The sequence below is a fragment of the Chionomys nivalis genome, chromosome X (genome assembly GCF_950005125.1).
Source record: "Chionomys nivalis chromosome X, mChiNiv1.1, whole genome shotgun sequence".
Classification (NCBI taxonomy): domain Eukaryota; kingdom Metazoa; phylum Chordata; class Mammalia; order Rodentia; family Cricetidae; genus Chionomys; species Chionomys nivalis.
This window is the reverse complement of record NC_080112.1, coordinates 100,386,594-100,400,751: the sequence shown is the minus strand read 5'-3', so window position 1 is coordinate 100,400,751 and position 14,158 is coordinate 100,386,594. Positions and strand designations below refer to the sequence as shown.

The window sequence follows — 14,158 nt, the reverse complement described above, 5'->3', positions numbered from 1 at the left end:
TAAGCACTGAGTAATATATAGGCTCTCAAGGTTTTTTATTTGCTTGTTTTATTTTTTGTTTTTTTAGAGGAAGACAGTTATTGCATAAATCTATTCCTTTAATGAGTCCCTAGGTTGTAATTATTGAGGATGAGCACTGAATTGTTCAAGGTCTCCTTGTTTAATATTGTTTCTTTTTCCAGGTCCCAAGAAAACTTCACTCAATAAAAATACAATGTTGGAAAAACACCTGAAAACTGTGGAAAACGTGGCTTGGAAAAATGGCTTAGCTCCAGAAGCAATTGATATTTTACTAAATGTGGCACTCAGTGGCAAGTTTGGTATGTTGAACTGATATATTTGTCATTAGTTTCCTGTTAGTTTTGCCATTTAGACAGTTTTTGGGGTTTTATTTGTTTTTTTTTCTTTCCAAAGAAAATGTACTGTGTCTGTTTTGTTTTTGTTTTTTATTGAAAATAATATTTTTCTACAGTATATTCTAATCATGGTTTTTCCTCCTTCATCTCTTCCCATATCACTCCCACTTCACTACCTGTCCCACTCCACACCTTCTTTCTCTCTCTCAAACAGGCGCTGGGTGGTGGTGGCACACACCTTTAATCCCAGCACTCGAGAGGCAGAGGCAGGCGGATCTCTGTGAGTTTGAGGCCAGCCTGGTCTACAGAGCTAGTTCCAGGACAGAGCTACAGAGAAACCCTGTCTTGAAAAACCAAAAAAAAAAGAAAGAAAACAAACAGGCAAATAAACAAAATATACAAGCAAACAGAAAACGAAAAGAAGCACATATACACAGAGAGACACAAAAAGATATCTGAGGTTGACTTAGAATTTGCTAAGAAGATGAGGGTGATCTTAAATTTGATCTTCCTGCCTCTGCCTCTCAAGTGTTGAGAATAGAGATATGCACCACCACACCCAGGCTTTTTTTTTAAAGATTTGTTTATTTTTTTCTATGTGTATGAGTGTTTTTGCTTGAATGTATGTATATATACCATGTGTGTGCTTGATGTTATTAGAGGTTTTTCAAAGAGGGACTTTAAAGGATCAAGTGTGTTTCATTGCTTTAGGTTTATTTACCTGACAAGTTCCTATTTATACTGTCTTTATTCCATTATCTCTGATCCTGGCAGTCAAGATGCTTTTCTCTTTTGTGTTTCCTATCCTAAATACAGGACAGGCTTAGAAATATCACCTGATCAGTGTTCTATTTACTTGTAGCTTTCTCTCACCCATGTTCAGGCATTCAGAATAGCTTATCTTCATTTTAATATTCATTTGAGCTGACTCATTAGACCTGCATGCAAGCCTGAGTACTTGAGTTCAGTCCCTGGGACCCACATAGTGAACGAAGAGAACTAGTTCCCGTTCTCCCACTAGTTGGCCTCTGACCTCTACACTTAGAGATCAACCTGCTTCTGCCTTACTAGCAGCCTGAGTCACCATGCCCTGCCCTTTAAGAAAATTTTTAAATGCAACAACTCATGAAAATGCCTGTCAGTAGGTTTAACCATTAATAATAATCTATTGTGTCATTACAAAATTAAAGTGAAAACTACTTTGTTCCTTGTGATTGAAAGGCTTTTTTGAGGCAGAGTTTCTCTGTGTGTCCTTGGATGTTCTAAAACTGTCTCTGTAGACTGGGCTGGCCTCCACAGAAATACGGCTGCCTCTGTCTGTTGAGTGCTGGGATTAAAGGTGTATGCCACTACTGCTGGATGGAAAGGCTTTTTAATGTGGAGGTATAATTCACATACTATTAAAATTCATGATGCTTTAAAAATGGAATGTATTGGAGTGAGGATGTGGCACAGTAAGAGGGCTTGCCTAACGTGCATGAGGCTCTAGGTTTAAGCCCTAGTAATGGAAAAAGCATCCACATTGTAGCTTTTGCATATTCAATGAGTCCTGCATTCGCCAAAATTATCTAATTACTAATTACTTTAATTACCTTAAAAGGAAGCTTTTTTCTCATTTCTTCTTTTTGAGACAATGTCTTGCTACATGGCTCACGCTAGCTTCAAACTTAAGATCCTCTTGCCTCCACTTCTTGAGTGCTAGGTTTACAGGTCTATACCTCCATAATCAGCTCTTCAGCTCTTCCCTAACCTTTTTGAGACAGGGTTTCTCTGTGTAGACCTGACTGCCTTGGAACTCATTCTGTAGACCAGGTTGGGCTTGAACTCAGAGATCCACCTGTCTCTGCCTTCCAAGTTCTGGGATTAATGGCATGTGCCACTAGACTTGGTCCCTTAACCTCCTTTTTATAATGGATGTATTTGGGTTAAGTAATTTGATTTAGGAGCTGGGGTGATGGCTCAGTAGGCAAAGTACTTGGGATGCAAAAATGAGTAAGTACTTGGGTTTAAATTCCCAATACTCACTTAAAAGTCAAGGGCAAGGGGCTAGACAGATGACTCAGTGGTTAAGAGCACTAGCTGCATTTCCAAAGGTCCTGGGTTTAATTCCTAGTACTTACATGGCACCTAACGACCTTTGTAACTCTAGTCTTAGGGCTCTGACACATACCTTGGATCTCAGATACACATGATACATATACATTTATGCAGACAAAATACCCTTACAGAGAGAGAGAGAGAGAGAGAGAGAGAGAGAGAGAGAGAGAGAGAGAGAGTGTTGGTGGAGGCTGCTTGTTTGTTCTCCAGCCACTCAGACCCAAATATAAAAACACAGAAACTATATTATTTGCAATACTGATTGGCCAATAGCTTAAGCGTATTTCTAGCTAGCTCTTATATCTTAAAATTGACCCATTTCTAATTTATTTTTACCATGAGGATTGTGGCCTACTGGCAAGGTTCCAGCTGGCAGCTCACGTCTTTCCCCTCTGAAGGCTACATGTCTTCTTCCTGACTCCACCTTCTTTCTCCCAGCATTAAATTTAGTTTTCCCCACCTAGATCTATTCTGCTAAGCCACTGACCAAAACAGTTTCTTTATTCATTAGCCAATAAAAGCAACACATATACAGAAGGACTTTCCATATCCCCTCCCCTTTTCTGTCTAAATAAAAAGGAAGATTTTAATTTTAACATAGTAAAATTACATATAACAAAACAGATATCAAGCAAGAATTAAAGTTACAACATTTATACCTACTTTATCTTTTATCATAACTAAGGAAAACTGTAACTTTAACTATCTATTCTTCAACTCCATGAAAGACTCCAAAAGGATATAATATTACCTAAGTAAACAGGAAGTACATTGTCAGCAACTTCCAAAACTCTAGAATTGACAGTTCTTCTGTGTCTTTGGAGCACCCATCTTCAGCCTATAGACCCATAGTATCTATCCAGTAGACTTGTCCATGAAGCAGGAAATTTCAAAGACAGTTCCACCTATGTTAGCAGTTTGTCAGTCACTTTCTTCTATGTCCTGCAGAATGTCTGGCAGACTCTTTCATGAAGCAGGAACCCCAAAGGACTATTTCACCTTCTTTAGGCAACGTCAGCAGTCATTTTTCTGTGGGTCCTGCAAGTCAAGTCGAACAGTTCAGGCAAGAGCAGTTTCTTGTCCAAATGGCTAACAAACTCCATGAGGAGCCTCTCTGATGCCTATCATTCTCTTAAAGGAGATCGGTGCTGCCAGAAGCAGATGTGTCTCACTGTCATGAAAAGTCCTAAGGTCTTAAAATATTTTAAATGCCGTATTCTCTAGTCTTTGAAAGGTTTGAAGAATAATTATCTATGTGAAATATATCTCTGTACATCTAGAAAGCCTAACTAATTGACCTAAAATTTCTATCAATAAACCAAGATCCATACTAGTGCAAAGTATTGATCTTTGTAGCATATCCCCCTTTAAATGTAAAGAAACATTAATAAACAATATTTGGGAATTTGGGCGTAGATCTCTCCAAACTGCTTTCTGCTTTTTGTTGGGCAAAGTAATTTTTCAAGGGTGTTCACAGCAACCTTTCAGGGGTGGGTCTTTGTCTATCAAACCACATTAGTCTAGAAGGAATCCACAGGTTCTCATCCTCTGTGGAAATAAAAGTAGAACCTCTTTTCCAAAACAACATATTCTTAGACCCAAATTTTTTGTTTGTTTGTTTTTTGTTTTTTATTTTTCAAGACAGGGTTTCTCTGTAGCTTTGGAGCCTGTCCTGGAACTAGCTCCTGTAGACCACACAGAGATCCTCCCACCTCTGCCTCCTGAGTGCTGGGATTAAAGGTGTGCACCACCACTGCCTGACTAGACCCAAATTTTGAAGTCAAGATACCTTTTAAATATAAATGTTGGTTTAACTTAGCAGTCCGTACAATGAAATGTCTCTTAGTACTTAGCTTTTTCACATTCAAAAAATTTAAAGGCCAGGTGGTGTTGGCACACACCTTAATCCCAGCACTTGGGAAGCAAGTGGATCTCTGTGAGTTCAAAGCCAGCCTGATCTACAAGAGCTAGTTCCAGAACAGGCTCCAAAGCTACAGAGAACCCCTGTCTCAAAAAAAAAACCAACCAAACAAAAACAAAAAAATTAAAGAAAACACAATAATATACATAATTTAGACTTTCTGTATATATATATATATATATTATCTTTATATGGCTTATTTTTCTTTACTCCTTTTATCTATGACTGTACTCTGTCTTTTTAAAGACTTTGTTTTATTTTTAAAAAAAAACATTTATTTTTATAACTCTCTATACCGCTTTTCTTCTTTCTTCCAAGCCTACGTACATTTTTTAAACATACTGTGACCCATTTAGAGGTCTTTTTCAAAATCTGAATTTGTTCTTATTGCATTTGTATCTGTAATTATTTTTTTGACCAGGAGTGGTTTTTTTTAATGCTAAGTGGGCATGGCTAGGTCCAACTCCACGGCACATACACTTATGCAAACAAGATACCCTTACATAGAGAGATAGATGGATAAATAGGGAGGGAGGGAGAGAGAGAGAAAAAGCCTAGGCAGAGGCATGTATCTGTGATCCTAGCACTGAGGAGATGGAAACCAGAGAATCCATAGGACTCGATGACCAGCCAGTCTATCTGAATCTGCGAATTCCAGGTTCATTAACAGGCCCTGTCTCAAAAAGTAAGTGGGGCTGGAGTGACAGCTCAGTGGTTAAGATGACTTAGCAGTTAAGAGTCCTGGCAGTTCTTCCAAAGGACCTGGGTTCCATGCCCAGCACCCACATAGCAGTTCACAACTGTCTGTAACTCCAGTTCTAGGGGATCTGGCATCCTCACACAGACATAGATGCAGGCAAAACACCATGTACATAAAAAGTAAGGTAGATGGGGTCAGTGGTTAAGGACACTTGCTCTTCTTCCAGAGGACCCAGGTTTGATTCCTAGCACTCAATGGCAGTTCACAACATTTTTAAACTCCATTTCCAGGGGGTCCAGTGCCCTATTTTGACCTCAGTGGGCCCTGCAGGCACACACATGCAGGCAAAATACCCATACACATAAAATAATCCAATAAAGATAGTTTTTAAAAAGTAAGGTGACTGGAAGACAATACCATCAAGCTTTGGCTTCCATACAGATGCATACTTTTAGGCACACATGTCTGCATTCACGTGGACATGTACACACACACAAAATAATTTGCTTTTTAGTTTGTTTTAGAGAGTTATGACCATAATAAAGGAACAATTGAGACACTGAAATCCAGTTTAATTTAGAGTGTTTTTCCCCCAGGGAATGCTATAAGCATACGGATATTAAAGTGCATGATTCCAGAAACTCTCATATCAGAAGATTCTGTGGTTAAGGCGGTATCTTGGCTCTGTGTTGGCAAGTGCTCTGGTAATACCAAGGTAATCTTTTAGATACTTTGATGACAAGTCCTTCAGAACCTACTTAAGGGCTAGCAAAGAAGAACCACTTATGGAGTAATGGCAGTGGCCCTTTGTACATGACCTGTGGTTTCAGAACAATGTAGCTTGATAAAAGGACCCTGTTCAAACAGAAAGTTTTATTAAGAAATAAAAATCTATTATCCTACTTGGTGCTAGTATCTTTTAAACTAGTGCCCAGGAGAGATTAAAGCTCTTCCTCCACAATTAGTTACATTCTCTAAAGACACATTTTCTCTGTCAACAGGTGCTTTTTTATCGTTGGTTGGTCGCGATGTTTGACTTTATTGATCATAAGAAGCAAATTAATTTGCTCTATGGCTTCTTTTTTGCTTCTTTGCAAGATGATGCACTGGTAAGTAAACACTGAACAGCTTTGAGCTTCAGTCGAATACTATTTTTCTGTATACTGCCATGCCCCTTAATGTGTGTTCCATGCTTATTTCAAGATGTACTAAGAATACAAAAAGTAGAAAGAATTACACAGCAGAGATCTTCGCTGCACTGTCTCACAGATTAACAAATCTGTGGTATTTGCTGTATATTTTCTTTTAAGGAAATAATGGTACAGATAGAGTTTTGTTGATTTAGCTCAGTGATTGCTATTTTCCCTTTTAAACCACATCAGCAGAGTCCTTTGGGTGACTTACTCTGAATTTTCTTGACACTGCAAAAACTACATCAGAATCCATGAGAAGGAGAACACTATCTTAAAGGTTGCAAATAACTTATTTTTTGATTGAATAGCATAATTATCCCTTTAAAGACATTGGTAATACCAAGAAATCAACCTAGAAAATTTTCAAGGACAATCAGTTTGTAGACCACATAATGCACATACATACCTGACTGAATTCCTCTCACTTTGGGAATAGAATTCATGCATATGAAAATTCATGCTACATCTTGTTTCTTGCCTTGTACTAGGTAGGAATAGGTTTATTTTTATTAAAGATTTACTTATTTTATTTCTACAAGTGTTTTGTTCACATGTCTGTGTTCTTCCTGAAGGCTTGGTGCCCATGGAGTTCAGAAGAGAGTGTTGGATCCCCTGGAACTAGAGTTATAGATAGTTGTGAGCTGCCATATGGGTACTGGGAATTGAACCTGTGTAACTCTGTAAGCAACAAGTGGTTTTTTTTTTTTTTTTTTTGGTTTTTCGAGACAGGGTTTCTCTGTAGCTTTGGTGCCTGTCCTGGAACTAGCTCTTGTAGACCAGGCTGGCCTTGAACTCACAGAGATCCGCCTGCCTCTGCCTCCCGAGTGCTGGGATTAAAGGCGTGCTCCACCACCGCCCCGTGCAACAGGTGGTCTTAACCACTGAGCCATTTCTCCAAACTTCCTAGGCTAAAAATTTAGCTTTCTGTAGTTTAGTAATGTAAAAATGTAGCAAGGGAATTAAAGAAATCACATGAAGGTAACAATTTAAGAGTTGAATTATGAAGCTAGAGAGATGGCTCAGTTGCTCTTTCGCGGGAAATGGATTCAATTCCCAACACTTAAACAGTAGATCAAAACTGTCTTCAGTGTTGATCTGTTACCAGTTTCAGGGGATCAGGTGCCCTCTTCTGGCCTCTATAGGCACTGCACACATGTTCTATCTAGCCACACAATGTAAACAGAACACAGTACACATTTAAAAAAAAAAGTTCAGGCTGGGTGGTGGTGGCGCACGCCTTAAATAAACAAACCCTTTCTTCTCTAAGTTGCCTTGGTTGTGGTGTCTTATCAAAACAATAGAAAATAATTAAGACAGCCAACAAAACCACGTTTCAGAAATACTCAGAACTTGCAAGATAATGCATATAACTCATTGATTTTTTTTTGTGTAGGCATAGGTAAATGCATTTATCAGCATAGTCAGTTTTAGAACATGTTCATTACTTTTTTGTAAAAATTAAAAGAACCATGTAATATGTGGTCTTTTAGAACTAGCTTGTTTTATTTTGAATTTTGTTAAGATTTATTTGGTCATTTTTATTTATGTGCATGTCATTGTGAATGAATACTATGTATTGTGGGAGCCCTCAAAGGCCAGATCAGGGTGTTGTGTCTCCTGGAGATACAGTTATGGAAGGTGGGAGCTACTTGATATAGGTCCTCGGAAAGATCAAGAAGTGCATTTAACCACTGAGCTATTTCTCCTGCCTCCTTTTAAATGAAGTATTTTCTCTTATTGCTTTAAGACACAGATCTTTTTTTTAATGTGTGTGTATCCACATGTCGAGGCACATGTGTGGAAATCAGAGGACAGCTTGAGGGAGTTGATTGACCACTTCCACCATGTGGCTCCTGGGGACTGTACTCTTCTTGTTAGTCTGGGCAGCAGGTACCTTTACGTGCTGAGCCATTTTCTGCCCCTTACATTTTATTTATTTTGTGTGTATATGATATGTGGATGTGCATTCCACAACAATGTGTGTGGAGCTTTGAGGACAACTTTCTGGAGTTAATTAATTTACTCTTTCTATCATGTGAGTTAAGTATATCAAGCCCGGGGCATCAGGCTTGGCAACAGCTAACTTTACTTGCTGAGCTATTTTGCTTGATCATGGCTGGCTTTTTAAAATGAGAGCAATGTTTCTATGATTTTTTAAAAAGGTTTATTTAATTAAGTGTATGAGCATTTTGTCTGCCTGTATGTATATGTATCATATGCGCTTAGTGCCCTTGGAGGTCAGAAGAGGGCCTTAGGTCCCCTGGTACTGGACTTATAGTTTTGAGCTGCCACGTGGGTGGTAGGAACCAAACTCAGGTCCTCTGCAAGAGCAGCAAGCATTCTTGATCACTGAGCTGACTTTCCAGTCCCTCTAGATTTTTTCCCTAAGTGACTACATTTGTGTAAATATGACCCAGCTCAACAAACATGGAGAAAAGCTATGAAGTTTTTTTCTTTCTTTGAAAACTTTTTATAATTATACTGTGTTTATAATGCATGTGTGTGAGTTTGGGTGTGTACCCACCATGGTGGGCACTAAATGCCAGAGAACAGCTTTGAGGACTTGGTTCTCTCCTTCCACTGTGGATTCCAGGGATCAAACTCAGGTCATCAGGCTTAAGCAGCAAATGCTATTAACCTGCTGAGTCCTCTCTGGCCCCATTTTCTGTTATTTTTTTCGCTTGTTTGAGACAGTATCCTGCATAGTCCAGGATAGCCTTGAATTTGCTATATTTCTGCCTTCTCAGTGCTGGGATTATAGATGTGAGTCATCATGGATAGCAGCAGGATTTAGCATTTAAAAGAAATAGTTTTAAAAAGTCATTTCCATCGAGTTTGATAGGATTCTGATGCTGCGGTGACTCAGATGTGGCAGTTAAATATTTGCCATCAAGGCAACTCCGATGGTGACTGCATATGGAGTTTTCCTTTCTAGATGTGATTAAAAGAGAATGTCAGATTCACTGTGATACTGGCTGGAGCCTGAGGCCAGCCATTGTGGGGCTCTCATTTTGTATTCAACATGATGAATAGTGTTGCTAATGGTTCATATCCTAGAGGTGGGAGGTAATGAATTTGTACCGAAATCTAATTTTTTTCTTCTTATAATTATCTTGGAGTCTATCTCAATCCATTTCTAAGTGCAGAAAAAGCAGTATAGAATATGTTATACTTCAGATTATAGGGCAACGACTACTAATATGTCAATTTTTAAAAGAATATCATTTTAAAACTTCATGTGTGATTTGTATGTGTGTGTGCCCATGCATGCATGTGGGTGGCTGTGATTCATACGTGCAGGTGTGGTTGTGCACTTACCACTGTGAACATGCCAAGATCGGAGGTCTGGAGATTGGTCCTTTCCTTCCACTGTTAGGTCTAGGGATCAATCTCAAGCCATCAGGTTTGCACAGCATGAGCTTTTATCTGCTGGGCCTTTTTCCAGCTCTGTTCCTTCTCTGTTTCCATTAAATAGTTGACTTTTTCTTTTTTGAGACAGGGATCTCACTATGTAGCTCTGGCTATCGTGGAACTCACTATGTAGGCCAGGCTGGCCTTGAACTCACAGAGATCTACCTGCCTCTGCCTCCCAGGTGCTGGGGTTAAAGTCATAAACCACCATACCCGGCTATAATTGACTTTTTCACTTTTGGTCATTGAGAGCAAGTGTTGACAAACTTTCCTTAAGGGCCCAGAAGTAAATGTTTTACGTATGACGGCCATACTATCTCATTTACAACTAGTGTAGTTTCAAACTAGCTGTGGACAAGACATAAGTGAATGGGAATGGCATACACCCATGCATCCGCCCGTCTGTCTGTCTGTCCATCCGTCCATCCATCCATCCAAGCTAAGGTCTCATGTATCTTCTATGCACTATGTAGCTGAAAAAGGTCTTAAACTTCTGATCCTCCTGTTTCTACTACCAGAGTGCTGGGATTACAGGTCTAGACCACCAAATCTGTATTTAAAACCAGGACTTTGTGCATGCTAAGCAAACTCCTTACCAAGTGAACTACATCTTCAGCAGAAGAACACTAAAAATGAAGATTAGTCTCAATAATTTAGTAAAAAATGTATTGAAGCCAGGTGGTGGTGGCGCATGCCTTTAATCCCAGCACTCAGGAGGCAGAGGCAGGAGGATCTTTGTGAGTTCGAGACCAGCAGACCAGCCTGGTCTACAGAGCTAGTTCCAGGACAGGCTCCAAAACCACAGAGAAACCCTGTCTCGAAAAACCAAAAAAAAAAAAAAAAAAAAAAAAAAAAAAAAAAAAAAAGTATTGAGTGGGTCCTATTTGCCAGACTGTAAACCAAGTTATTACATAAATTATGGTCTGTTTGGCAGGATTTATAACTCAGAGATGGAGCTTTTACTCTACATGTGCAGAGCCCTGTGCATATGCATTATATCTAACAATGGAAAATGAGGCATCACTGAAAATGATATTTTGAATAATAAACAACAGAATAAAATACTTTAAAGTGGGGAACCAGGATAAACATTTTTTAAATGTTTATGAATTTGTGTGTATCTGGTTGTATATATGTACACTGTGTGCATACAGGAGCCCAAGGAAGTTAGATTGGGCATTGCATGCTCTGGGATTGGAGTGACAGATGATTGGGAGCTGCTTTGTTGTGTGCTGGGAATCAAACTGGGGTCCTTTGGAAGAACAAATATTTTGGAGGGTGGGGGGAGTGGAAGGGAAATGGGAGGAGGTGGAAATTTTTAATAAATAAATAAAAATTAAAAAAGAACCAGTTTTCTAACACACACACACATAAGAACAAATGTTCTTACCCCCGAACCATCACTCCAGCCCCGAGGATAAAAGTTTTAAGTTTGTATCTTAGTAAATATGAACTAGTATTGAAAGAAACACATAATTTAGTTTTGGAAGTTTTTGTTATATATGTTCATTGTACATGGTGCTGTATTACACAGGACATTTTCATACAAGTGCGTATTACTTAGTGAGCGCGCTCCCCCATACTTTCCTACCTTGCCTGTTTCTTACCCTTCTCCTCATTAATCAATTCACATTGTTCCCCTAGACATTTTTGCTTTACTTTCAAGTCATATATATGTACATGATTTTATGTATCTGTAAAAATTTATTATCCACATATGAGAGCAATTGGAAGATTCATTTCTGAAACTAGCGTAATTCTCTCAGTATGGTAATCTTCTAGTCCATCCCTTTTCCTGCAAGTAACATGTTTTCATTTTCCTTTATGACTAAACAATCCCATTGTGTATAAATACCACATTTTCTTTTTCTAAGGAAATTTTTGTTAAAATTTTGTTCAAACTTGTCCTATTGTTTTTATATTTTAAAACAAAAATATTGGGCTGGAGGGATGACTTAGCAGTTAAGAGTATTTGTTGCTCTTGTGGAGGACTTGGATTTAGTTCCCAACACCTACATAATGGCTCACAGTTATCTGTAACTCTAGTTTCAGAAGATCCGTGGGTGCCAGGTGGGCATGTGGTGCACATCTATACACACAGCTAAGCAGGCTTACATGCTAAAAGTAGATCTTCAAAAAGTTAAATAAAAGGCAAAACAAAAAAAATTTCCACTCATCTTGTTGCCAGTTGAAGCTATTTTCTAAAAAATCACTGTCACATACAGGTTAAGCACGCCTAGTCTGAGACTCTGAAATTGAAAGCATTCAGCAATTTAAATCTGGCCTCCAGGATTTAAATTACTGCATGTATGTGCATGTTCTTGTACACATGTGAGCATATATCTCACAAAGAGAAAAAATGGAAAATTCCTTGCTTCATGCAACAAGCCACAGTTAAAATACACACATTAAAGTCAATGTGTAAATTTCCCTTCAAGATGTCCGTATAATGTGTATATAAACCACTGGTGAATTTTATGTTGGGTATCACCTTTTTTTTTAGTTTTTCCCCCCGAGACAAGGTTTCTTTGTGTAACTGTGGAGCCTGTCCTGTAACTCATTCTGTAGACCAGGCTGGCCTCGAACTCACAGAGAACCACCTGCCTCTGCTTCCCAAGTGCTGGGATTAAAGGTGTGTACTACCACAATCCAGCTTGTTGGGTATCATCCTTTAGCTTTTTTATTAAATACATGGAAATATCTCAGTGTATAGTCACTTTTGGTGTCAAAGATTTTTGATAAAGAATGCTCAGCCTATTGTGTAATAAGAGAATGCTTTGTAAAGCTATTGTTCAGTATAGCCCTAAAGTTGTTTTTCTTAGGATATGATTGACATTTGAGGAGGACATGGTGTTATTTTGTTCAAATAACATTGAATATATTTTGTTCAGATAATATTGTCATTTTTCTTGTTTTTTTTTGTATTTTAACAGTGCCCCCATGTGTGCCGTTTGTTATATTTACTGACTAGAAAAGAGAATGGTGAGTGTTTTCATTGCAGTCACCTTACTTTCATTCCATAGCTTCAGCATTTATTTGGTCCTTTATAAGCTTAAAGAACTATTGCCATTAGTTAGGTGACAGCATTCATTTTCTCAAAATTGCTTTTTTAGTACTTTTATCTAAAACATCTGCATAGTAGCTTAACTAAGGAGGTATTTATATTTTTAATGTGTTGTAAAAAGAAATTATGTGAATTACATGGTGGTTAAGTATAACTGACTTCTTTTGCTGAGGCAAATGCCTTAAACCTCTTTTTTTCTGTTTTCTAGTCAAACCATTTCGTGTGAGAAAATTGCTTGATCTTCAGGTCAAAATGGTGAGTGCAGAAAATACCTTAAGAGTATCCAGTTACACTTTAAGCTAGTATTGAGCTAGGCTTTGGAGAGAGATACAAAGCCAAGTGCGCCTTAGCTTGAAAGAACTTACTTTCTGAGAACTCAGTCAACAAAATGGAAACTCACTCTCAAAACTGAAGGTATAGATCAGTGGGTAGAGTACTTGTCTAGCATGCATGAGCTCTTGGTTCAGTCTCCAGTACTATATGTTCATTTTTCACCAAAAGATAAGTTGTTAGCTATACAATAAGTCTACAGTAAAGATGTCTACAATAATATGTATTTTTAAAAACAATGGTATATGTATATATCACTCTGTGTGTATGTGTGTGTTGCTACAGATTGAATCCACGACTTTACACATGCTAGGCAAGAACACTACCACTGAGACAATCCCCAGACTCCAAAGTTAGGATGTGTATGTGTGTGCACATGTTTACAAGGATATACATGTGTGTGTGAGTGTACAGGGAAGCCAGAGGACAGTCTTGGGTGTCATTCCTCAGGAGCTGTCCACCACTTTATCTGTCTATCTACTGTGTGTATGAGTCTTTCTCACTCTGTGTATATGTATGGATACATACGCATGTGCCATGGTGTGCTTATGGACATCGGAGGACAAAGTTGGTTTTCTCCTTCCATCATTCAGGTCTAAGGGAGTGAACTCATGTCATCAGGATTGGCTACAGTCGTGTTTACATGTTGAGCCATTTTATCAGTCCCTGTCCATCTTTTTTTTAAAGATGGGACCTCTCACTAGTCTGCAGTTTGCCAGGTAGGCTAGGCAAGTGAATGACTGGCAAGTAAAGGCCAGGATGCACCTGTCTCTGCCTTTCTAACACTGGGATTACAAACATATACCGCCACACATGACTTCTTAAAACTGGGTTCTGGGCATGGAACTCAGGCATGTACTTTGTTGACAGCTGTTTGCTCAGTTCGGAAGTTAGTACTTTGGAAGACTTTGGTTGTGTCAAGCTTCTTGACTATTGTACACCACTAGAGAGGGCAGCTGTGAAGATGGAGTAGTTGGTCAACAACAGCAAGTATATCAAGTGGCTTACAGTGCATACCACAAGCTTCGTTGGCCTTCTTAATAAATTTTACAGGGTTTAGGATGATCAAGTGTTACTGTTAAATTA

General features: G+C 38.6%; 1 protein-coding gene across 1 annotated transcript in view; it reads left to right on the top strand.

The window, feature by feature from the left end:
* Positions 1-14,158, top strand: part of Cenpi (centromere protein I) — a 67,834-nt gene that overhangs the window by 3,207 nt on the left and 50,469 nt on the right. Inside the window, exons 3-7 of the mRNA XM_057759980.1 lie at positions 183-320; positions 5,671-5,789; positions 6,076-6,183; positions 12,612-12,660; positions 12,951-12,997. Coding sequence (XP_057615963.1) covers positions 183-320; positions 5,671-5,789; positions 6,076-6,183; positions 12,612-12,660; positions 12,951-12,997 — 461 coding nt within the window. The remainder of the gene's footprint in view (positions 1-182; positions 321-5,670; positions 5,790-6,075; positions 6,184-12,611; positions 12,661-12,950; positions 12,998-14,158) is intronic.